General features: G+C 46.2%; 1 protein-coding gene and 1 long non-coding RNA gene across 2 annotated transcripts in view; one reads left to right on the top strand and one right to left on the bottom strand.

Annotated features, from left to right (window-relative positions):
* tinagl1 (tubulointerstitial nephritis antigen-like 1) overlaps positions 1-17,448 on the top strand; it is a 91,513-nt gene that overhangs the window by 63,234 nt on the left and 10,831 nt on the right. The window contains exons 8-10 of the mRNA XM_059654238.1: positions 5,768-5,951; positions 6,451-6,496; positions 8,104-8,227. Of these exons, the coding sequence (XP_059510221.1) occupies positions 5,768-5,951; positions 6,451-6,496; positions 8,104-8,227 (354 nt within the window). The remainder of the gene's footprint in view (positions 1-5,767; positions 5,952-6,450; positions 6,497-8,103; positions 8,228-17,448) is intronic.
* LOC132210927 (uncharacterized) overlaps positions 10,091-17,448 on the bottom strand; it is a 96,693-nt gene continuing 89,335 nt past the window's right edge. The window contains exon 6 of the long non-coding RNA XR_009447166.1: positions 10,091-10,733. This is a non-coding gene — a long non-coding RNA (uncharacterized LOC132210927). The remainder of the gene's footprint in view (positions 10,734-17,448) is intronic.

The raw sequence follows: 17,448 nt of genomic DNA, 5'->3' as shown, positions 1-17,448 counted from the left end.
ATTGATGAAGCAGTTGAAGGTAATCGGGCTTAGGACCCGACCTTGATTAAAAATCAGTCCCCACAACAAACTCTAATCCTCTGCATAAACGGCAACCCTCCCCTTGCCATTCTTCTAGGCTGAAGCAGACTGTAAGCCAAGGGTCCTAAGACCCTGAGATGAACTTCCAATGCCCCTTATTCTCCACATTAGGACAAGCTCCCTCCATTTGTCTGTCTCCTCTTCTGCCTCTACATATCTACTACTGAAACCAGTTTCGATGTTTTTGTTCGGTTAGGGATAGATGTTTGCTTACTCTAGGTCAAGTTGACATAAGGAAGGAGGAAGTGTTGGGTATCCTAAAAGACATTAAGGTGGACAAGTCCCTTGGTCCGGATGGGATCTATCCCTGGTTATTGAGGGAAGCGACAGAGGAAATAGCCAGGGCTTTAACAGATATCTTTGCAGCATCCTTAGACACGGGTGAGGTCCCAGAGGACTGGAGACTTGCTAATGTTGTCCCCTTGTTTAAGAAGAGTAGCAAGGATAATCCAGGTAATTATCGACCGGTGAGCCTGACGTCAGTGGTTGGGAAACTACTGGAGAAGATACTGAGGGATAGGATCTATTCCCATTTGGAAGAAAATGGGCTTATCAGTGATAGGCAACATGGTTTTGTGCAGGGAAGGTCATGTCTTATCAACTTAATAGAATTCTTTGAGGACGTGACAAAGTTGATTGATGAGGGAAAAGCTGTAGATGTCATATACATGGACTTCAATAAGGCGTTTGATAAGGTTCCCCATGGCAAGCTGATGGAGAAAGTGAACTCACATGGGGTCCAGGATGTGCTAGTTAGATGGATAAAAATACTGGCTATGCAACAGGAGACAGAGAGTAGTAGTAGAAGGGAGTTTCTCAAATTGGAGATCTGTGACCAGTGGTGTTCCACAGGGATCAGTGCTGGGACCACTGTTGTTTGTGATATACATAAATGATTTGGAGGAAGGTGTAGGTGGTCTGATCAGCAAGTTTGCAGATGACACTGAGATTGGGGGAGTCGCAGATAGTGAAGAGGACTGTCAGAGATTACAGCAGAATATAGATAGACTGGCGAGTTGGGCAGATAAATGGCAGATGAAGTTCAATCCAGGCAAATGCGAGGTGATACATTTTGGAAGATCTAATTCAAGGGCGAACTATACAGTAAATGGAAAAGTCCTGGGGAAAATTGATGAACAGAGAGATCTGGGTGTTCAGGTCCATTGTTCCCTGAAGGTGGCAACGCAGGTCAATAGGGTGGTCAAGAAGGTATACGGCCTGCTTTCCTTTGTCGGACGGGGTATTGAGTAAAAGAGTTGGCAGGTCATGTTACAGTTAGGTCTACAAAATCATGAGGGGTATAGACAGGTTGGACAGCAAGAAGCTTTTTCCCACAGTCGGGGACTCAATTACTAGGGGTCATGAGTTCAAAGTAAGAAGAGGAAAGTTTAAGGGAGATGTGCGTGGAAAGTTCTTTTTGCAGAGGGTGGTGGGTGCCTGGAACGCGTTGCCAGCAGAGGTGGTAGATGCACACAGGTTAGCGTCTTTTAAGATATATCTGGACAGGTACATGGATAGGCAGGGAGCAAATGGACACAGACCTGTAGAAAATGGATGACAGGTTAGACAGACTGCCTCAACTGGCGCAGGCTTGGAGGGCCGAAGGGCCTGTTCCTGTGCTGTAATTTTCTTTGTTCTCTGTTCTTTTTTCTTTGTTCCCTCCAGACTCCACTTTTCCAATGTCTTCCTGGCCAACTTCCCATCTTCCAGTGGCCAAAAGCCTGTTGCACAGTCTCCCAGTGAATGAATGCCTCCATATGAAACTAATATTTGTAGATCGCTCCATAACTTCACCCCACCTCCCCCTCTAATCTCCTCCAGCATCACAGTCATCTCCAAGATCTGCACTTTGGTCATTTTGGCTCTTTGGATACTCGTTTAATTCTGTCATTTCAAGCTCTGTCTTCAGCTACATGGCCTCTCCATTTTTCTGGTCCCTCTCTTCTCCCATTAGACTCTCCTTTTAAAGGCACCCCTTCCACCTTTGTTCACCCTTTGACATATTTCATTCATTGGCTCGCAAGTTATCATGTAGCACTTTGAGATTATGCTACATTGAAGGTCACTACAAATTTCAGTGTTTTTTTTTCTAAACAAAGGAAAGAATTTGCAATTTATAGCACCTTCCACAATCCCAGGATGCTCCAAAAACTTCATGGTCAATGAATGACTTTTACAATTATGTTAGAGGAACAACAAGAGCCTATTTGCACATAGCAAGGTCCCACAGGCCGCGGTGACATAATGACCGGATAATTATTCTTTGCAATGTTAGCTGATTGATAAATATTGTCCCACGTGCTGAGGAGAATGCCCTGTTTTACGCCTGGAGTCTTTTAATTCTGAGAGGCGCTTCAGGGCCTCAGTTTAATGCTTCTTTCACACTTGAATATCTCTTGCCATGTAGCCCTCCCTCAGTTACGGAGAAAGTGTTGGCTGTGGATCAGATACTCAAGTCTCTGTGGGATTAAAGCTGTGCCTTTCTGCTGCTGAAAGTACTACCACTAAGACATGGCTGAACTTCACAGAGGAACAAGTAGGCTGCCTCCAGATCATCAACCCTTGGTTGGACAATCACAGCATTATTTGAGTATAGAAGGAGGCCATGCAGCTAATCCTGTCTGCCCCAGACCTATTACCTAGTGGCAATCCTCCTGCCTTTCCCTATATCCCTGGACACTATTTCTATCCAAATACTCATCCAATGCTCCTCTTGAATGGCTCAATTGAACCTACTGCATTCCAAACCCTAACTACTAGCGGTGTGAAAAAGTTTGTTTTTCTTCCATCATACATCATAATTTGCACACCGCTTTAAATCTGTGCCCTCTCATTCTTTTTATCTTTTATGAGGGAGAACAGCTTCTCCCTACCTATTCTATCGCACCTGCTCATAATTTCTGAAAATGTCTGTCAACTTTCCGCTCAGCCACATTCTGACCAAGGAGAACAATCCCAAGTTCTTCAATCTGTTCTAATAGCTGAAGTTTCTCGTCCCTGGAATCACTAACAAATCTCTCCTGAACTCACTCCAATGTGTTCACATCTTTCCCTTAATGTGCTGGCCACAACTGTACAAAATACTCCAGCTAAGGTCTAACAAGTGTCCTGTTCAAGCTCAACATTACCTCCACGCTCCTATTAATAAAGCTGAGGATACTGTATGTTTTATTAACTGCTCTCTCCACTTGTCCAGACACCTTAATGATCAATACTCATATTTATTGAAGTTTCTCTGCTCCTCCATCCCCCTTAGAATTGTGCCCATTATTTTATATTGTCTTTCAATGTTCTTTTGACCAAAAGTGGCCTCTTCTCTGCATTGAATCTCATCTGCCCTCTACCAGCCACTCCACAAATTTATCAATACCCTTTTTGGAGTTCCGCACTGTCCTCGCCACAGATTACAATTTGTGTCATCTGCAAATTTGGAAATTTTCCTACACACCAAGATCCAAATTATTAATGTATGTCAGGGAAAGGAAGGCTCTCAGTACCAATCCCAGGGAACTCCATTACAAACCTTCCTCGAGCCTGAAAAATATTCACTGACATCACCCTTTTTTCCCCCTATCATTCAGTCAATTTCATATTCATGTTAGTCTCTGATCAGCTACTCTTCCTTTAACCACTTTCTTTCTGTTTATATGTCTCTCAAAGACATTGGAATTTCCCTTTGTTCATCTTTCGTTCCTCTTTGCCTTTCTTCTTTGCATTTTCACCTCTCAACCCCCCCAGACTTACAGTATGCTGTTGGTTCTCAACTGTACTTTCTGCCCACATTTATCAAACAGCCATGTTTTCTTTCTAATGTTAATTTCTACTTCCTTTGTCATCCAGGAAACTCTGGATTTCTTTATCCTTCCTTTTCCACTTGAGGGAATATGCCCTGACTATACCTGAATTATTTGCTCTTTGAAGGTAGCCCATTGTTCAGTTCTTGCTTATCCCATCAATCTCTTGTTCCAGTCAATCCTGCTCAGCTTGTCACTCGCTCCCCTGAAGTTTGTTCTGTGAGAAAATGGGATGGAGATTGTATTCAATGGCTTTGGAATACTGTGTTTGATTCTGGCCTCCCTGCTATAGGAAACATGTTATGAAACTTGTAAATCTTTTCTGAACCCTTTCAAGGATGTTGCCAGGGTTGGAGGATTTGAGAGGCTGAATAGGCTGGGGCTATTTTCCCTGGAGTGTTGGAGGCTGAGTGGTGATCTTATAGATGCTCATAAAATCATGAGAGGCATGGATAGGCTGGTGAGTGTATGGAATGAGTTGCTAGAGGAAGTGATGGAAGCTGGTACAATTACAACAATTAAAAGGCGTCAGGATGGGTATACGAATAGGAAGGGTTTAGAGAGATAGAGGGCAAATGCTGGCAAATGAGACTAGGTTAATTTAAGATGTCTGATTGGCGTGAGCGAGTTGGACCCAAGGGTCTGTTTCTGCGCTGTACATCTCTGACTCTATGGTGCAAGTGAAAGACATCATTTGAAAATTAAACAACTCCTAGCTTGTTTTCAGCAACAGCAACAAGAGCCAGAGTGCTGACAGGGTGAGGTTGTTTTTACCCCCAGTATAAAAACTTACCTCATGCTGCAGGCCGCCTTGCTTTCAACAGCGGGTGTGTAAAGAGAATGTGAGCCAGGAAGGAACTGATATATTCAGGCAGTGGCTTTAAGTAAGGCATTTGATAATGATCCCCATGGTCGGCTCGTGCAGAAGGTAAGGAGGCATGTGATAAGGGGAAATGTGGCAGATTTGGAAAAACTTGAAAGTAGAATACAGGGTTAACAGAAAGATTCTTGGGAGTGTGGAGGAGCAGAGGGATCTTGGGATTCATGTCCACACTTCCCTGAAAGCTGCCACCCAGGAGGTTAGAGTTGTTAAGAAGGCATATGTTGCGTTAGCTTTCATTAATAGAGTTCAGGAGCCGTGAACTTATGCTCCAACTATACAAAAGCCTGGTTTGGCCACATCTGGAGTATTGTGTCCAGTTGTGGTTGCCTCATTACAGGAAAGATGTGGAAGCATTGGAAAAGGTGCAGAGGAGATTTATCAGGGTGTTGCCTGGAATGGAGGGAAGGTCTTATGAGGAAAGGTTGAGAGAGCTAGGGCTTTTCTCTTTAGAACAACGAAGGATGAGACGTGACTTGACAGAGGTGTACCAAATGATCAGAGGTATAGATAGTGTGGACAGCCAGAGACGTTTTCCTAGGGTGGAGGTAGCTATTACGAGGGGGCATAGTTTTAAACTGAGTGGAGTTAGATATAAAGATGTCAGAGATAAGTTCTTTACTCAGAGGGTGGTCGGGGCGTGGAATGCATTGCCGGAGAGGGTAGTGGAGTTAGCCTCATTAAGGGCATTTAAGCAGCTATTAGATAGGCATTTGGATGATAGTATAAGGTAGGGGTGGAGGTTAGTTAGACCTTAGGATTAGGGTAAAAGTTCGGCACAGCATTGTGGGCCGAAGGGCCTGTACTGTTCTATGCTCAAACTATGTTCTACAGCTCAGTTTAAACTAAACTTTTGGGATCAGAATAGTGACTTTACATTAGCCCTTGCCATGACCTTCTCACCCAGTCACTGATTAGGTTTGGATAATTGGTGATTTGCTAATGGATAGCCTAGATTGATATTCCTTGTTTGAAGCTGTGGGTTCACCTCTTTCTGTTTTGCTCCTTGCAGGGTGGTGTCAGATGCCTGCTATCCATTCTCCAACTCTGAGAAGCAGCAACTTAGCAGCCAGTGTATGATGTCCACTCGCTCAGCTGGCCGTGGCAAGAGACAGGCAACGATGCCTTGTCCCAATCCCTACAGCCACACAAACCAGATCTATCAAACCACTCCACCTTACCGCCTCTCTAACAACGTGAGTACTTTGGTATCGTTGGCCCAGCCCCTCTCTTCTCTTCAGGCTCTCGGAACTTGCTATCAGTGAAGCTGCAGGAGGAAGGTGCTATCAACATAAGCCACTTCATACCCTCACTGAATATCATCATTGACCCACAGTCTGACCTACCAATTTTCACAATTCACTTCACCTCATTATTCCTTTAAATGTTGAAACAACAATCTCATGCTTTGTCTCTATCAAGCCAACTTTATCCCACTGCCAGGAATCTCTCTTCCAAATGGGCTGCTGTGCAGCACTGGGTGACTGACAAATTCATTTTTCCATTTCGGTCAGGCGTCCCTGCTGAGTGAGTCATTGCTTCCTCCTTGGAGCTGCTCTGTGTCCCTGTTCTTTACCAGTGTGTGGCAGCAACCCAGTTGTGAGGTTTGGTTTTGTACAAGTGATTGTTACGACAGCAAGAGATCAGTGAAGGGTTTTGATTTTATTCTAATGTAATTACATATTTATTCAACAGGACAAGGAAATCATGAAAGAAATAATGGAGAATGGGCCTGTGCAAGGTAGGAAATACAATATAATTAGACTGAGCACAATTTCTCCATGTTTTATCAACTCAGGAGATGGAGAGACCTTTAAATACAGTACAACAAAAACATAATAGCCCCTCACTGATACCCAGATATACCCTGCAGCCCCTGCTGTACTGCTGTCTCTGGCATACCCTGCATCACAATGTGGTGTGATTATATCCCACTACTCATATTTCCATATTACCTGTGCCTTTGTTAATAGAATTCTTGCATGTGAATCAGAAGATTTTGGAATCAGGTCTCATTGGACAGTTTTGAGATGGTCACCTGGCAGTCCCAACACACTACTGTGGGGGCGGTACTACTGTCATGATTTTAAACCCACACTGTATATGGTCCTCAGCATGGAACTAATAGATCCAATGCCAATTAGGAGTAATTCAGTTGGTGGATTACCTATGAATTCATTGAATCTCTACAGTGTGGAAACAGGCTATTCGGCCCAACAAGTCCACACCGACTCTCCGAAGAGCATCCCACCCAGACTCATACTGCTTAACCTATCCCTATAACCCTCCATTTCCCACAACTAACCCACCTGACCTACACGTTCCCTGGACACTATGGGTATTTTAGCATGGCCAGTCCACTGAACCTGCACATCTTTGGACTGTGGGAAGAAACTGGAGCACCCGGAAGAAACCCACGTAGATGCAGGGAGAATGTGCAAACTCCACACAGACAGTCACCCAGGGTTAAATTGAACCTGGGTCTCTGGGGCTGAGGGAGCAGTGCTAACCGCTGTGCTGCCCCAGGTTAGGGTTAGACTATTTCTTGACCTTTTGAGAAGGTTGCTGCTGATGAACTGTGTAGACAAATGATTTGATCATTCTTAACTCTTGAAACCTTGGATGAATTGATACAGTTGCCACTCGAACCCTGCACTGACCATTTGTCCCTCAGTATGGCAGCTCAGTTTGATGGAGCACTAACTTCTCTATTAATCCACATTTGAAACTAATTAACATCTCCTTCACTTCCTGCCATTAATGGTGTGATTTTAGATCAAATAACCTTTGACATCAGAGTATAAGGCTGTCATTGGTTATGGGCACAACCTAATCTGTGCCTCGATGTTATGCAGACCCAGCTCGCTATCAGTGGTGCCTGTGTAAAGATTAGAGATATATAGCTGATTATGAGAGGTTAGAACCAGGATGTATCATGTATGGTGGAAGGTATCATTGATTGTGAAGTGCTCTTAACAACTTCAGGGTCTAGGGAAGTTTTCATAGTCATTAGGAAGTTTCTTTTCTTGGGGTGTCCATGTTGTTTTGGGAAGAGTTAAAGAATACATTTCCTTACTGTTGTATGCGATCACTGTTTGTCTGATAGCAGCTACGATTCCTGAGAAAGGTGCCACCAGAATACATCCTGGAATGGGCATTGATGGATGCACACAAGTGTGGATCAACCTTTCTTTGTGTCAAGGCCACAGTAATTGTTAGTGGGTGGGAATACTGCAGTGGGAATGTGGTGAGATTATGCAGGAATACTGGTTTGTTACAGTGAAAATGATGAGGAGGTTGTGATGAGTTTGAAGAATGAACACTTACTCTTCTTGTGTCCTCTCACAGCATTGATGGAAGTACATGAAGACTTCTTTGTGTACAGGAGTGGAGTTTACAGACACACACCAGTAATGGCTGAAAAACCAGAGACATTCCGCAGACATGGGACACACTCGGTTAAAATCACAGGGTAAGGAATGATTGGTGTGGGGTCTTGGTCCAAATAAGATGAAATTCAAGAAGAATTATTGACAATTCACAGGGATTCAAAATCACATTCTCATAATTAATACAACTGCCTCACTGTCTTATATTCAGTCAAAGGCAATTCTGTTCATATATAAAATATAGCAATATTTCAACATTTAACTTTAAGACCAGGAGATTAAAATGCAATAACTGAACCTCAACTAGAAACACTTTGCTCGATATTAGCATGTACAGGGAATTATTGTACTCTCCATTTTTTAATTTATCAGTGCCTTTCACTCTTTCAGACTTCTCCATGTTCCTCGACAGGAATTCTTGTGCCATTTCACGTTCTTGATGGGAACCAGCAGAGGGAAGGTCTAGTCAAACCTTTGAAGTCCAAGAACAAAATAGGCCAAGGCATGGCATGGGTTAGAAAGACTACTGAAAACAAAAACTGCTAAAGTTTCATGTCTAAGTGACTCTTCACTGGCTCCGATAAAGAATCATCTAGACTTGAAATATTAGCTTGCTTTCACTCCATGAATGCTGCCTGACTTGCTGTGATCTCTGAGCATTTTTTGATTTCAGTACAGATTCCAGCATCTGTAGTAATTTGCTCCTACATAGATTAGAAAGAAGTAGCTATATGTCATGACAAGGACAAATCAGATAAAAGTCGGTGTTCCAGCTCTGTATGTGATGTGTAGAAAATACAGGCCAGATTGGGAAACTAATAAAGATAAGAGTGTCAGTAAGTTCCAGAATCATGTCAGTGGGAAAAGGATATGCTTCTGAATAGACAGAAAGTAGTTTGTGCTGAATCAAAGCAATTTATGCCAATGAATTAGGACAACAGCTAAATGGGTTAAAAGGAAAACAAGTAAAAAGGTAGAAGTATTCCATTCAAGGAACATAAAAATGAGTCTGAAAATGAGTGAAAGACACAAATAAATAAAAGATTAACAGGGTCTAGGCCCAAAACGTCAGCTTTTGTGCTCCTAAGATGCTGCTTGGCCTGCTGTGTTCATCCAGCTCCACACTTTGTTATCAAAGATTAACAATACAATGGTTAATTATTAACAATACATACTAATATCAATCAAAATAGTCAAGTATTAACTGTTGCATTTTAATCTCCTGGTCTGTACAACCAACTGTTTTAAAACATTTTCCACTTTTTACATATGAACAGGATTGCCTTTGACTGATATAATGCATGAGTGAGACCAGCAACACTGAGCTGTTTTGTCTACGTGCGAGTGATAACATAATTCCATTCCACAGAAATGATATACAGCTGCATTCCCTGTTACAGCAGTGTGAGGAAAGATTATGGTGGTTCACACACTGGATACTCACAGTTAGGGTCTGGATTTGAATACAGAGCAGATGGACAAGGACGTAATCTCCTCTCTCCTTGTTAGAAAGTCCTGAGATAAAATCTGTTGTTTCTGAAGTGTCTGCTGCTGATACCTCATTATACCATCAATAACCTTCCTTAACACAAAACTGGTGTGCATTGGACAAGCTTCCAGAGGAGGTGGTAGAAGTTTGACAACACTTCGAAGGCGTCTGGATGGGTATATGGATAGGACAGGTTTAGAGGGATATGGGCCAAATGCTGGCAAATGGGATTAGGTTAATTTAGGATATCTGGTCAGCAAGGATGAGTGGGACCAAAAGGTCTGTTTCCAAGGTGTATAACTCTATAAACTGTATGCATCACTGTCAGGAATTTCAGCCCTTCTTGTCACTGACAGAGAATCATGTCATCATATAGTCCAGGAGGAGGTCTCTCAGACCATTGTCCTTGTGTTATCACTTTTGATAGAACTATTCAGTAAGGACCACTGACCTCTTGCTTATCTATAGTTCTGATGTTTTTTGATTTTTACGTGCCTCTAAAATTCACTTTTGAACATTCCTATCGAATCTGCTTTCATTGTCACTTCAGATGGTGAGCTGAAGATCAAGGAGCTCAGCCTGGAGAAACTAGAGATCCTCATGTCAGTTTACTCACTGCCACTGACCGAGATCCCCATGTTGGTGTAATCACTGCCGCTGAGATTCTAGTACTAAGTGTGATGCCAAGGCATGTGGTTTGCTGTGTTCCATTAATTGTGAAATCTGCAGTGATAAAATTTGTTCTGTTTCAGTCGTGCACAGTGAAGGATTCCGCACTGCATTTGTCTATCATTATCTGGGGCTAACACTGTTGTGTTTGTAAGGGGAAGTGAGGAGAAGTGAATGTCTGTTCTTTCTGCTGATATGGAATTTGATAAACATACAGAGGGTGGCCCTTGCAATCTGAGGAAAGATTCCAGTGAAATTATTGACTTACATCTTAGCTGTCTCCTCCAGCCTTGTAGCAGGTGGAGTCCCTCTGCAGAGATGTGCAGGAAATGCTGGTTTCTGCTGTATTGTGTTGGATCTCAAGTTGGAGTCTGCACAGTGACCTCCAGCTGGGGGTTAACTCCTTCCAGTGTTGTCAGCAGAAAATGAGCCTAATGAACAGAGGAAGAATGGATTCATCTTTTCCTTTTCTCTCAGCAAGAAGCTAAAGCTGGAAATGGTGCAAAAACATTGGGGCCAGAGTTTATATGGTTCAGTCTTTAAGACGTGCAACCTTCACTATATCAAAATACTTGTTTTTCAATATGAGAAGGAAATTAATCAATAAGCAGAATGAGGAAGTATTTATTTGTCTGAACTTCCATTTTCCTGATCACCAAACCTCAAGGAAAACTTCCTGCCATCTCATGAGGCACACTTGGAATATTGTGTTCAGTTCTGGATGCCTCATTTTAGAAGGATGAGGAAGCTTTAGAGGGTGCAGAGGAGATTTACCAGGATACTGCCTGGATTGGAGGGCAGATCTTATGAGGAAAGACTGAGGGAGTTAGGGCTTTTTTTGGAGCGAAGAAGGATGAGAGGTGACTTGAAAGAGGCATACAAGATAAAGTGGATAGTCAGAGACTTTTTCTCAGGGCAGAAATGACTGTTATGAGGGGACATAATTTTGAGGTGATTGCAGGAAGGTATAGGGGAAATGTCAGAGGTGGGCATGTAGAATGAGCTACCAACAGTGGTAGTGGAGTCACATACTTTGGAGACTTTCAAGGGACACTTGAATAGGCACATGGAGGATAGTAAAATGTAGGGTATGCACGGTAGTTTGATCTTAGTAGCATAATAGGTCGGCACAACATCGTGGCCGAAGGGCCTGTACTGTGCTGTATTGTTCTGTGTTCTACCTGGATAAAAGTGTTAACTGAAACTGTCTGAATGAACAGGATTAAATCACAACCTTAGTTATCACGTTTTAACTTTAGACTGAGCTGGACATGATACCAATTCAACGCATTTCCCAAACCTCTCTATTGCTGCCCTGATTTTCATTGAGGAATAGTTCCATAGAACTATTACAGGAACAGGTTCTTCAGCCCACCATGTCTATGCTGACTGTGTTGCAATTCTAAACTAATCCTGTCTACCTGCATTGGTCTGGATGCCTCTCTGCCTGTTTGTGTCTTTTTAAATGCCTCTTAAACATTGCTATCATAGCGAGTTTTGAGAAGATTTGTAGCTCAGGTTGAGGTTCTGGATGTGAGCTGGAAGGTTAGTTTTCAGACGTTTCGTCACCATTCTAGGTAACATCATCAGTGAGCCTCCGACGAAGTGCTGCTGTTATGTCCTGCTTTCTATTTATCTGAGATAATAAAATGTGAGGCTGGATGAACACAGCAGGCCAAGCAGCATCTCAGGAGCACAAAAGCTGACGTTTCGGGCCTAGACCCTTCATCAGAGAGGGGGATGGGGGGAGGGAACTGGAATAAATAGGGAGAGAGGGGGAGGCGGACCGAAGATGGAGAGTAAAGAAGATAGGTGGAGAAGGTGTGGGTGGGGAGGTAGGGAGGGGATAGGTCAGTCCAGGGAAGACGGACAGGTCAAGGAGGTGGGATGAGGTTAGTAGGTAGCTGGGGGTGCGGCTTGGGGTGGGAGGAAGGGATGGGTGAGAGGAAGAACCGGTTAGGGAGGCAGAGACAGGTTGGACTGGTTTTGGGATGCAGTGGGTGGGGGGGAAGAGCTGGGCTGGTTGTGTGGTGCAGTGGGGGGAGGGGATGAACTGGGCTGGTTTAGGGATGCAGTGGGGGAAGGGGAGATTTTGAAACTGGTGAAGTCCACATTGATACCATATGGCTGCAGGGTTCCCAGGCGGAATATGAGTTGCTGTTCCTGCAACCTTCGGGTGGCATCATTGTGGCAGTGCAGGAGGCCCATGATGGACATGTCATCAAGAGAATGGGAGGGGGAGTGGAAATGGTTTGCGACTGGGAGGTGCAGTTGTTTGTTGCGAACTGAGCGGAGGTGTTCTGCAAAGCGGTCCCCAAGCCTCCGCTTGGTTTCCCCAATGTAGAGAAAGCCGCACCGGGTACAGTGGATGCAGTATACCACATTGGCAGATGTGCAGGTGAACCTCTGCTTAATGTGGAATGTCATCTTGGGGCCTGGGATGGGGGTGAGGGAGGAGGTGTGGGGACAAGTGTAGCATTTCCTGCGGTTGCAGGGGAAGGTGCCGGGTGTGGTGGGGTTGGAGGGCAGTGTGGAGCGAACAAGGGAGTCACGGAGAGAGTGGTCTCTCCAGAAAGCAGACAGGGGTGGGGATGGAAAAATGTCTTGGGTGGTGGGGTCGGATTGTAAATGGCGGAAGTGTCGGAGGATAATGCGTTGTATCCGGAGGTTGGTAGGGTGGTGTGTGAGAACGAGGGGGATCCTCTTGGGGCGGTTGTGGCGGGGGCGGGGTGTGAGGGATGTGTCGCGGGAAATGCGGGAGACGCGGTCAAGGGCGTTCTCAATCACCGTGGGGGGGAAGTTGCGGTCCTTAAAGAACTTGGACATCTGGGATGTGCGGGAGTGGAATGTCTTATCGTGGGAGCAGATGCGGCGGAGGTGGAGGAATTGGGAATAGGGGATGGAATTTTTGCAGGAGGGTGGGTGGGAGGAGGTGTATTCTAGGTAGCTGTGGGAGTCGGTGGGCTTGAAATGGACATCAGTTACAAGCTGGTTGCCTGAGATGGAGACTGAGAGGTCCAGGAAGGTGAGGGATGTGCTGGAGATGGCCCAGGTGAACTGAAGGTTGGGGTGGAAGGTGTTGGTGAAGTGGATGAACTGTTCGAGCTCCTCTGGGGAGCAAGAGGCGGCGCCGATACAGTCATCAATGTACCGGAGGAAGAGGTGGGGTTTGGGGCCTGTGTAGGTGCGGAAGATGGACTGTTCCACGTAACCTACAAAGAGGCAGGCATAGCTGGGGCCCATGCGGGTGCCCATGGCCACCCCCTTAGTCTGTAGGAAGTGGGAGGAGTCAAAAGAGAAGTTGTTGAGTGTGAGGACGAGTTCCGCTAGGCGGATGAGAGTGTCGGTAGAGGGGGCCTGGTCGGGCCTGCGGGACAGGAAGAAGCGGAGGGCCTTGAGGCCATCTCCATGCGGAATGCAGGTGTACAGGGACTGGACGTCCATGGTGAATATGAGGTGTTGGGGGCCAGGGAATTGGAAGTCCTGGAGGAGGTGGAGGGCGTGGGTGGTGTCACGGACATAGGTGGGGAGTTCCTGGACCAAAGGGGAGAAAATGGAGTCCAGATAGGTGGAGATGAGTTCGGTGGGGCAGGAGCAGGCTGAGACGATGGGTCAACCAGGGCAGGCAGGTTTGTGGATTTTGGGAAGGAGATAGAAACGGGCCGTGCGGGGTTGGGGAACAATGAGGTTGGAGGCTGTGGGTGGGAGGTCCCCTGAGGTGATGAGGTCATGAATGGTGTTGGAGATGATGGTTTGGTGCTCGGGTGTGGGGTCATGATCGAGGAGGCGTTAGGAGGTGGTGTCGGAGAGTTGGCGTCTGGCCTCGGCGATGTAGAGGTCAGTACGCCATACTAAGGGGGTGGCCATGGGCACCCGCATGGGCCCCAGCTATGCCTGCCTCTTTGTAGGTTACGTGGAACAGTCCATCTTCCGCACCTACACAGGCCCCAAACCCCACCTCTTCCTCCGGTACATTGATGACTGTATCGGCGCCGCCTCTTGCTCCCCAGAGGAGCTCGAACAGTTCATCCACTTCACCAACACCTTCCACCCCAACCTTCAGTTCACCTGGGCCATCTCCAGCACATCCCTCACCTTCCTGGACCTCTCAGTCTCCATCTCAGGCAACCAGCTTGTAACTGATGTCCATTTCAAGCCCACCAACTCCCACAGCTACCTAGAATACACCTCCTCCCACCCACCCTCCTGCAAAAATTCCATCCCCTATTCCCAATTCCTCCGCCTCCGCCGCATCTGCTCCCACGATAAGACATTCCACTCCCGCACATCCCAGATGTCCAAGTTCTTTAAGGACCGCAACTTCCCCCCCCACGGTGATTGAGAACGCCCTTGACCGCGTCTCCTGCATTTCCCGCGACACATCCCTCACACCCCGCCCCCGCCACAACCGCCCCAAGAGGATCCCCCTCGTTCTCACACACCACCCTACCAACCTCCGGATACAACGCATTATCCTCCGACACTTCCGCCATTTACAATCCGACCCCACCACCCAAGACATTTTTCCATCCCCACCCCTGTCTGCTTTCCGGAGAGACCACTCTCTCCGTGACTCCCTTGTTCGCTCCACACTGCCCTCCAACCCCACCACACCCGGCACCTTCCCCTGCAACCGCAGGAAATGCTACACTTGTCCCCACACCTCCTCCCTCACCCCCATCCCAGGCCCCAAGATGACATTCCACATTAAGCAGAGGTTCACCTGCACATCTGCCAATGTGGTATACTGCATCCACTGTACCCGGTGCGGCTTTCTCTACATTGGGGAAACCAAGCGGAGGCTTGGGGACCGCTTTGCAGAACACCTCCGCTCAGTTCGCAACAAACAACTGCACCTCCCAGTCGCAAACCATTTCCACTCCCCCTCCCATTCTCTTGATGACATGTCCATCATGGGCCTCCTGCACTGCCACAATGATGCCACCCGAAGGTTGCAGGAACAGCAACTCATATTCCGCCTGGGAACCCTGCAGCCATATGGTATCAATGTGGACTTCACCAGTTTCAAAATCTCCCCTTCCCCCACTGCATCCCTAAACCAGCCCAGTTCATCCCCTCCCCCCACTGCACCACACAACCAGCCCAGCTCTTCCCCCCCACCCACTGCATCCCAAAACCAGTCCAACCTGTCTCTGCCTCCCTAACCGGTTCTTCCTCTCACCCATCCCTTCCTCCCACCCCAAGCCGCACCCCCAGCTACCTACTAACCTCATCCCACCTCCTTGACCTGTCCGTCTTCCCTGGACTGACCTATCCCCTCCCTACCTCCCCACCCACACCTTCTCCACCTATCTTCTTTACTCTCCATCTTCGGTCCGCCTCCCCCTCTCTCCCTATTTATTCCAGTTCCCTCCCCCCATCCCCCTCTCTGATGAAGGGTCTAGGCCCGAAACGTCAGCTTTTGTGCTCCTGAGATGCTGCTTGGCCTGCTGTGTTCATCCAGCCTCACATTTTATTATCTTGGAATCTCCAGCATCTGCAGTTCCCATTATCTCTGATTCTATTTATCTGGTTAGGTTTCCTTGGGTTGGTGATGTCATTTCCTGTTCTTTTTCTCAGAGGATGGTAGATTGGCTCCAAATCAATGTGTTTGTTGATGGAGTTCCGGTTGGAATGCCATGCTTCTAGGAATTCTCGTGCATGTCTCTGTTTGGCTTGTCCTAGGATGGATGTGTTGTCCCAATCAAAGTGGTGTCCTTCCTTATCTGTATGTAAGGATACGAGTGATAGTGGGTCATGTCGTTTTGTGGCTAGTTGATGTTCATGTATCCTGGTGGCTAGCTTTCTGCCTGTTTGTCCAATGTAGTGTTTGTCACAGTTCTTGCAAGGTATTTTGAGATGACGTTCGTTTTATTTGTTGTCTGTATAGGGTGTTTTAAGTTCATTAGCTGCTGTTTTAGTGTGTTGGTGGGTTTGTGGGCTACCCTGATGCCAAGGGGTCCGAGTAGTCTGGCAGTCATTTCGTAAATGTCTTTGATGTAGGGGAGAGTGGTCATGGCTTCTGAGCCCGTTTTGTCTGTTTGTTTGGGTTTGTTGCTGAGAAATCGGCAGACTGTGTTCATCGGGTACCCATTCTTTTTGAATACGCTGTATAGGTGATTTTCCTCTGCTCTTTGTGCTGCAGTGTGTGGTGGCTCATTGGAATAATGTTCTAATGCAGCTTCGTTTGTGGGTGTCGGGATGGTTGCTCCTGTAGTTCAGTATTTGGTCCGTATGTGTTGTTTTCCTGTAGACGCTGGTTTGAAGTTCCCCATTGGCTGTTCGCTCTACTGTGACATCTAGGAATGGCAGTTTGTTGTTGTTTTCCTCCTCTTTTGTGAATGTTGTGCCAGTAAAGGGTATTATTGATGGTCTTGAACGTTTCCTCTAATTTGTTTTGTTTAGTGATGACAAAGGTGTCATCCACATCGCGGACCCAAAGTTTGGGTTGGATGATTGGCAGAGCTGTTTGTTCGAGTCTCTGCATTACTGCCTCTGCTAAGAACCCTGATATCGGAGATCCCATGGGTGTACCGTTGGTTTGTCTGTAGGTTTTGTTATTGAAAGTGAAGTGGGTGGTGAGGCATAGGCCCACTAGCTTGATGATGTTGTCTTTGCTGATGAGGTTGGTGGTGTCTGGTGTATGTGTCTTCGGTTCTTCTAATAGTGTCATCAGTGTTTCTTTGGCCAGGTTGATGTTGATGGATGTGAACAGGGCTGTCACGTCAAAAGAGACCATTATTTCATCCTCTTCTATCTTGGTGTCTTTGGTGTTCAGGAATTCTTGGGTGGAGCGAATGGAGTGGTGGGAGTCTTCTACTAGGTGTTTTAGTCTTTGGTGTAGTTCCTTGGCTAATCTGTAGGTTGGTGTTCCAGGTAGCGACACTATGGGCCTGAGGGGGGGCGTCTGGTTTGTGAATTTTTGGTAGTCCGTAGAAGCGTGGTGTGTTGGATCCATCTGGTTTCATTTTTTGGAAGTCTCTCTTGTTTAATTCTCCAGATTTTTGAAGTTTTTTGAGTAAGGCTGTGATTCGGTTCTCTAGTTGTGGGGTCGGGTCTATCGCCACCTGTTGGTAAGTGTCGGTATCTGCAAGCGGTGCATTCGCTTTCTCAATGTAGTCTGTTCAGTTTAAGATGACTGTCAAG

Source organism: Stegostoma tigrinum, chromosome 24 (genome assembly GCF_030684315.1).
Source record: "Stegostoma tigrinum isolate sSteTig4 chromosome 24, sSteTig4.hap1, whole genome shotgun sequence".
Lineage (NCBI taxonomy): Eukaryota > Metazoa > Chordata > Chondrichthyes > Orectolobiformes > Stegostomatidae > Stegostoma > Stegostoma tigrinum.
Note: the sequence above shows the minus strand (reverse complement) of the source record. Positions and strands in the feature narration are given on the sequence as shown.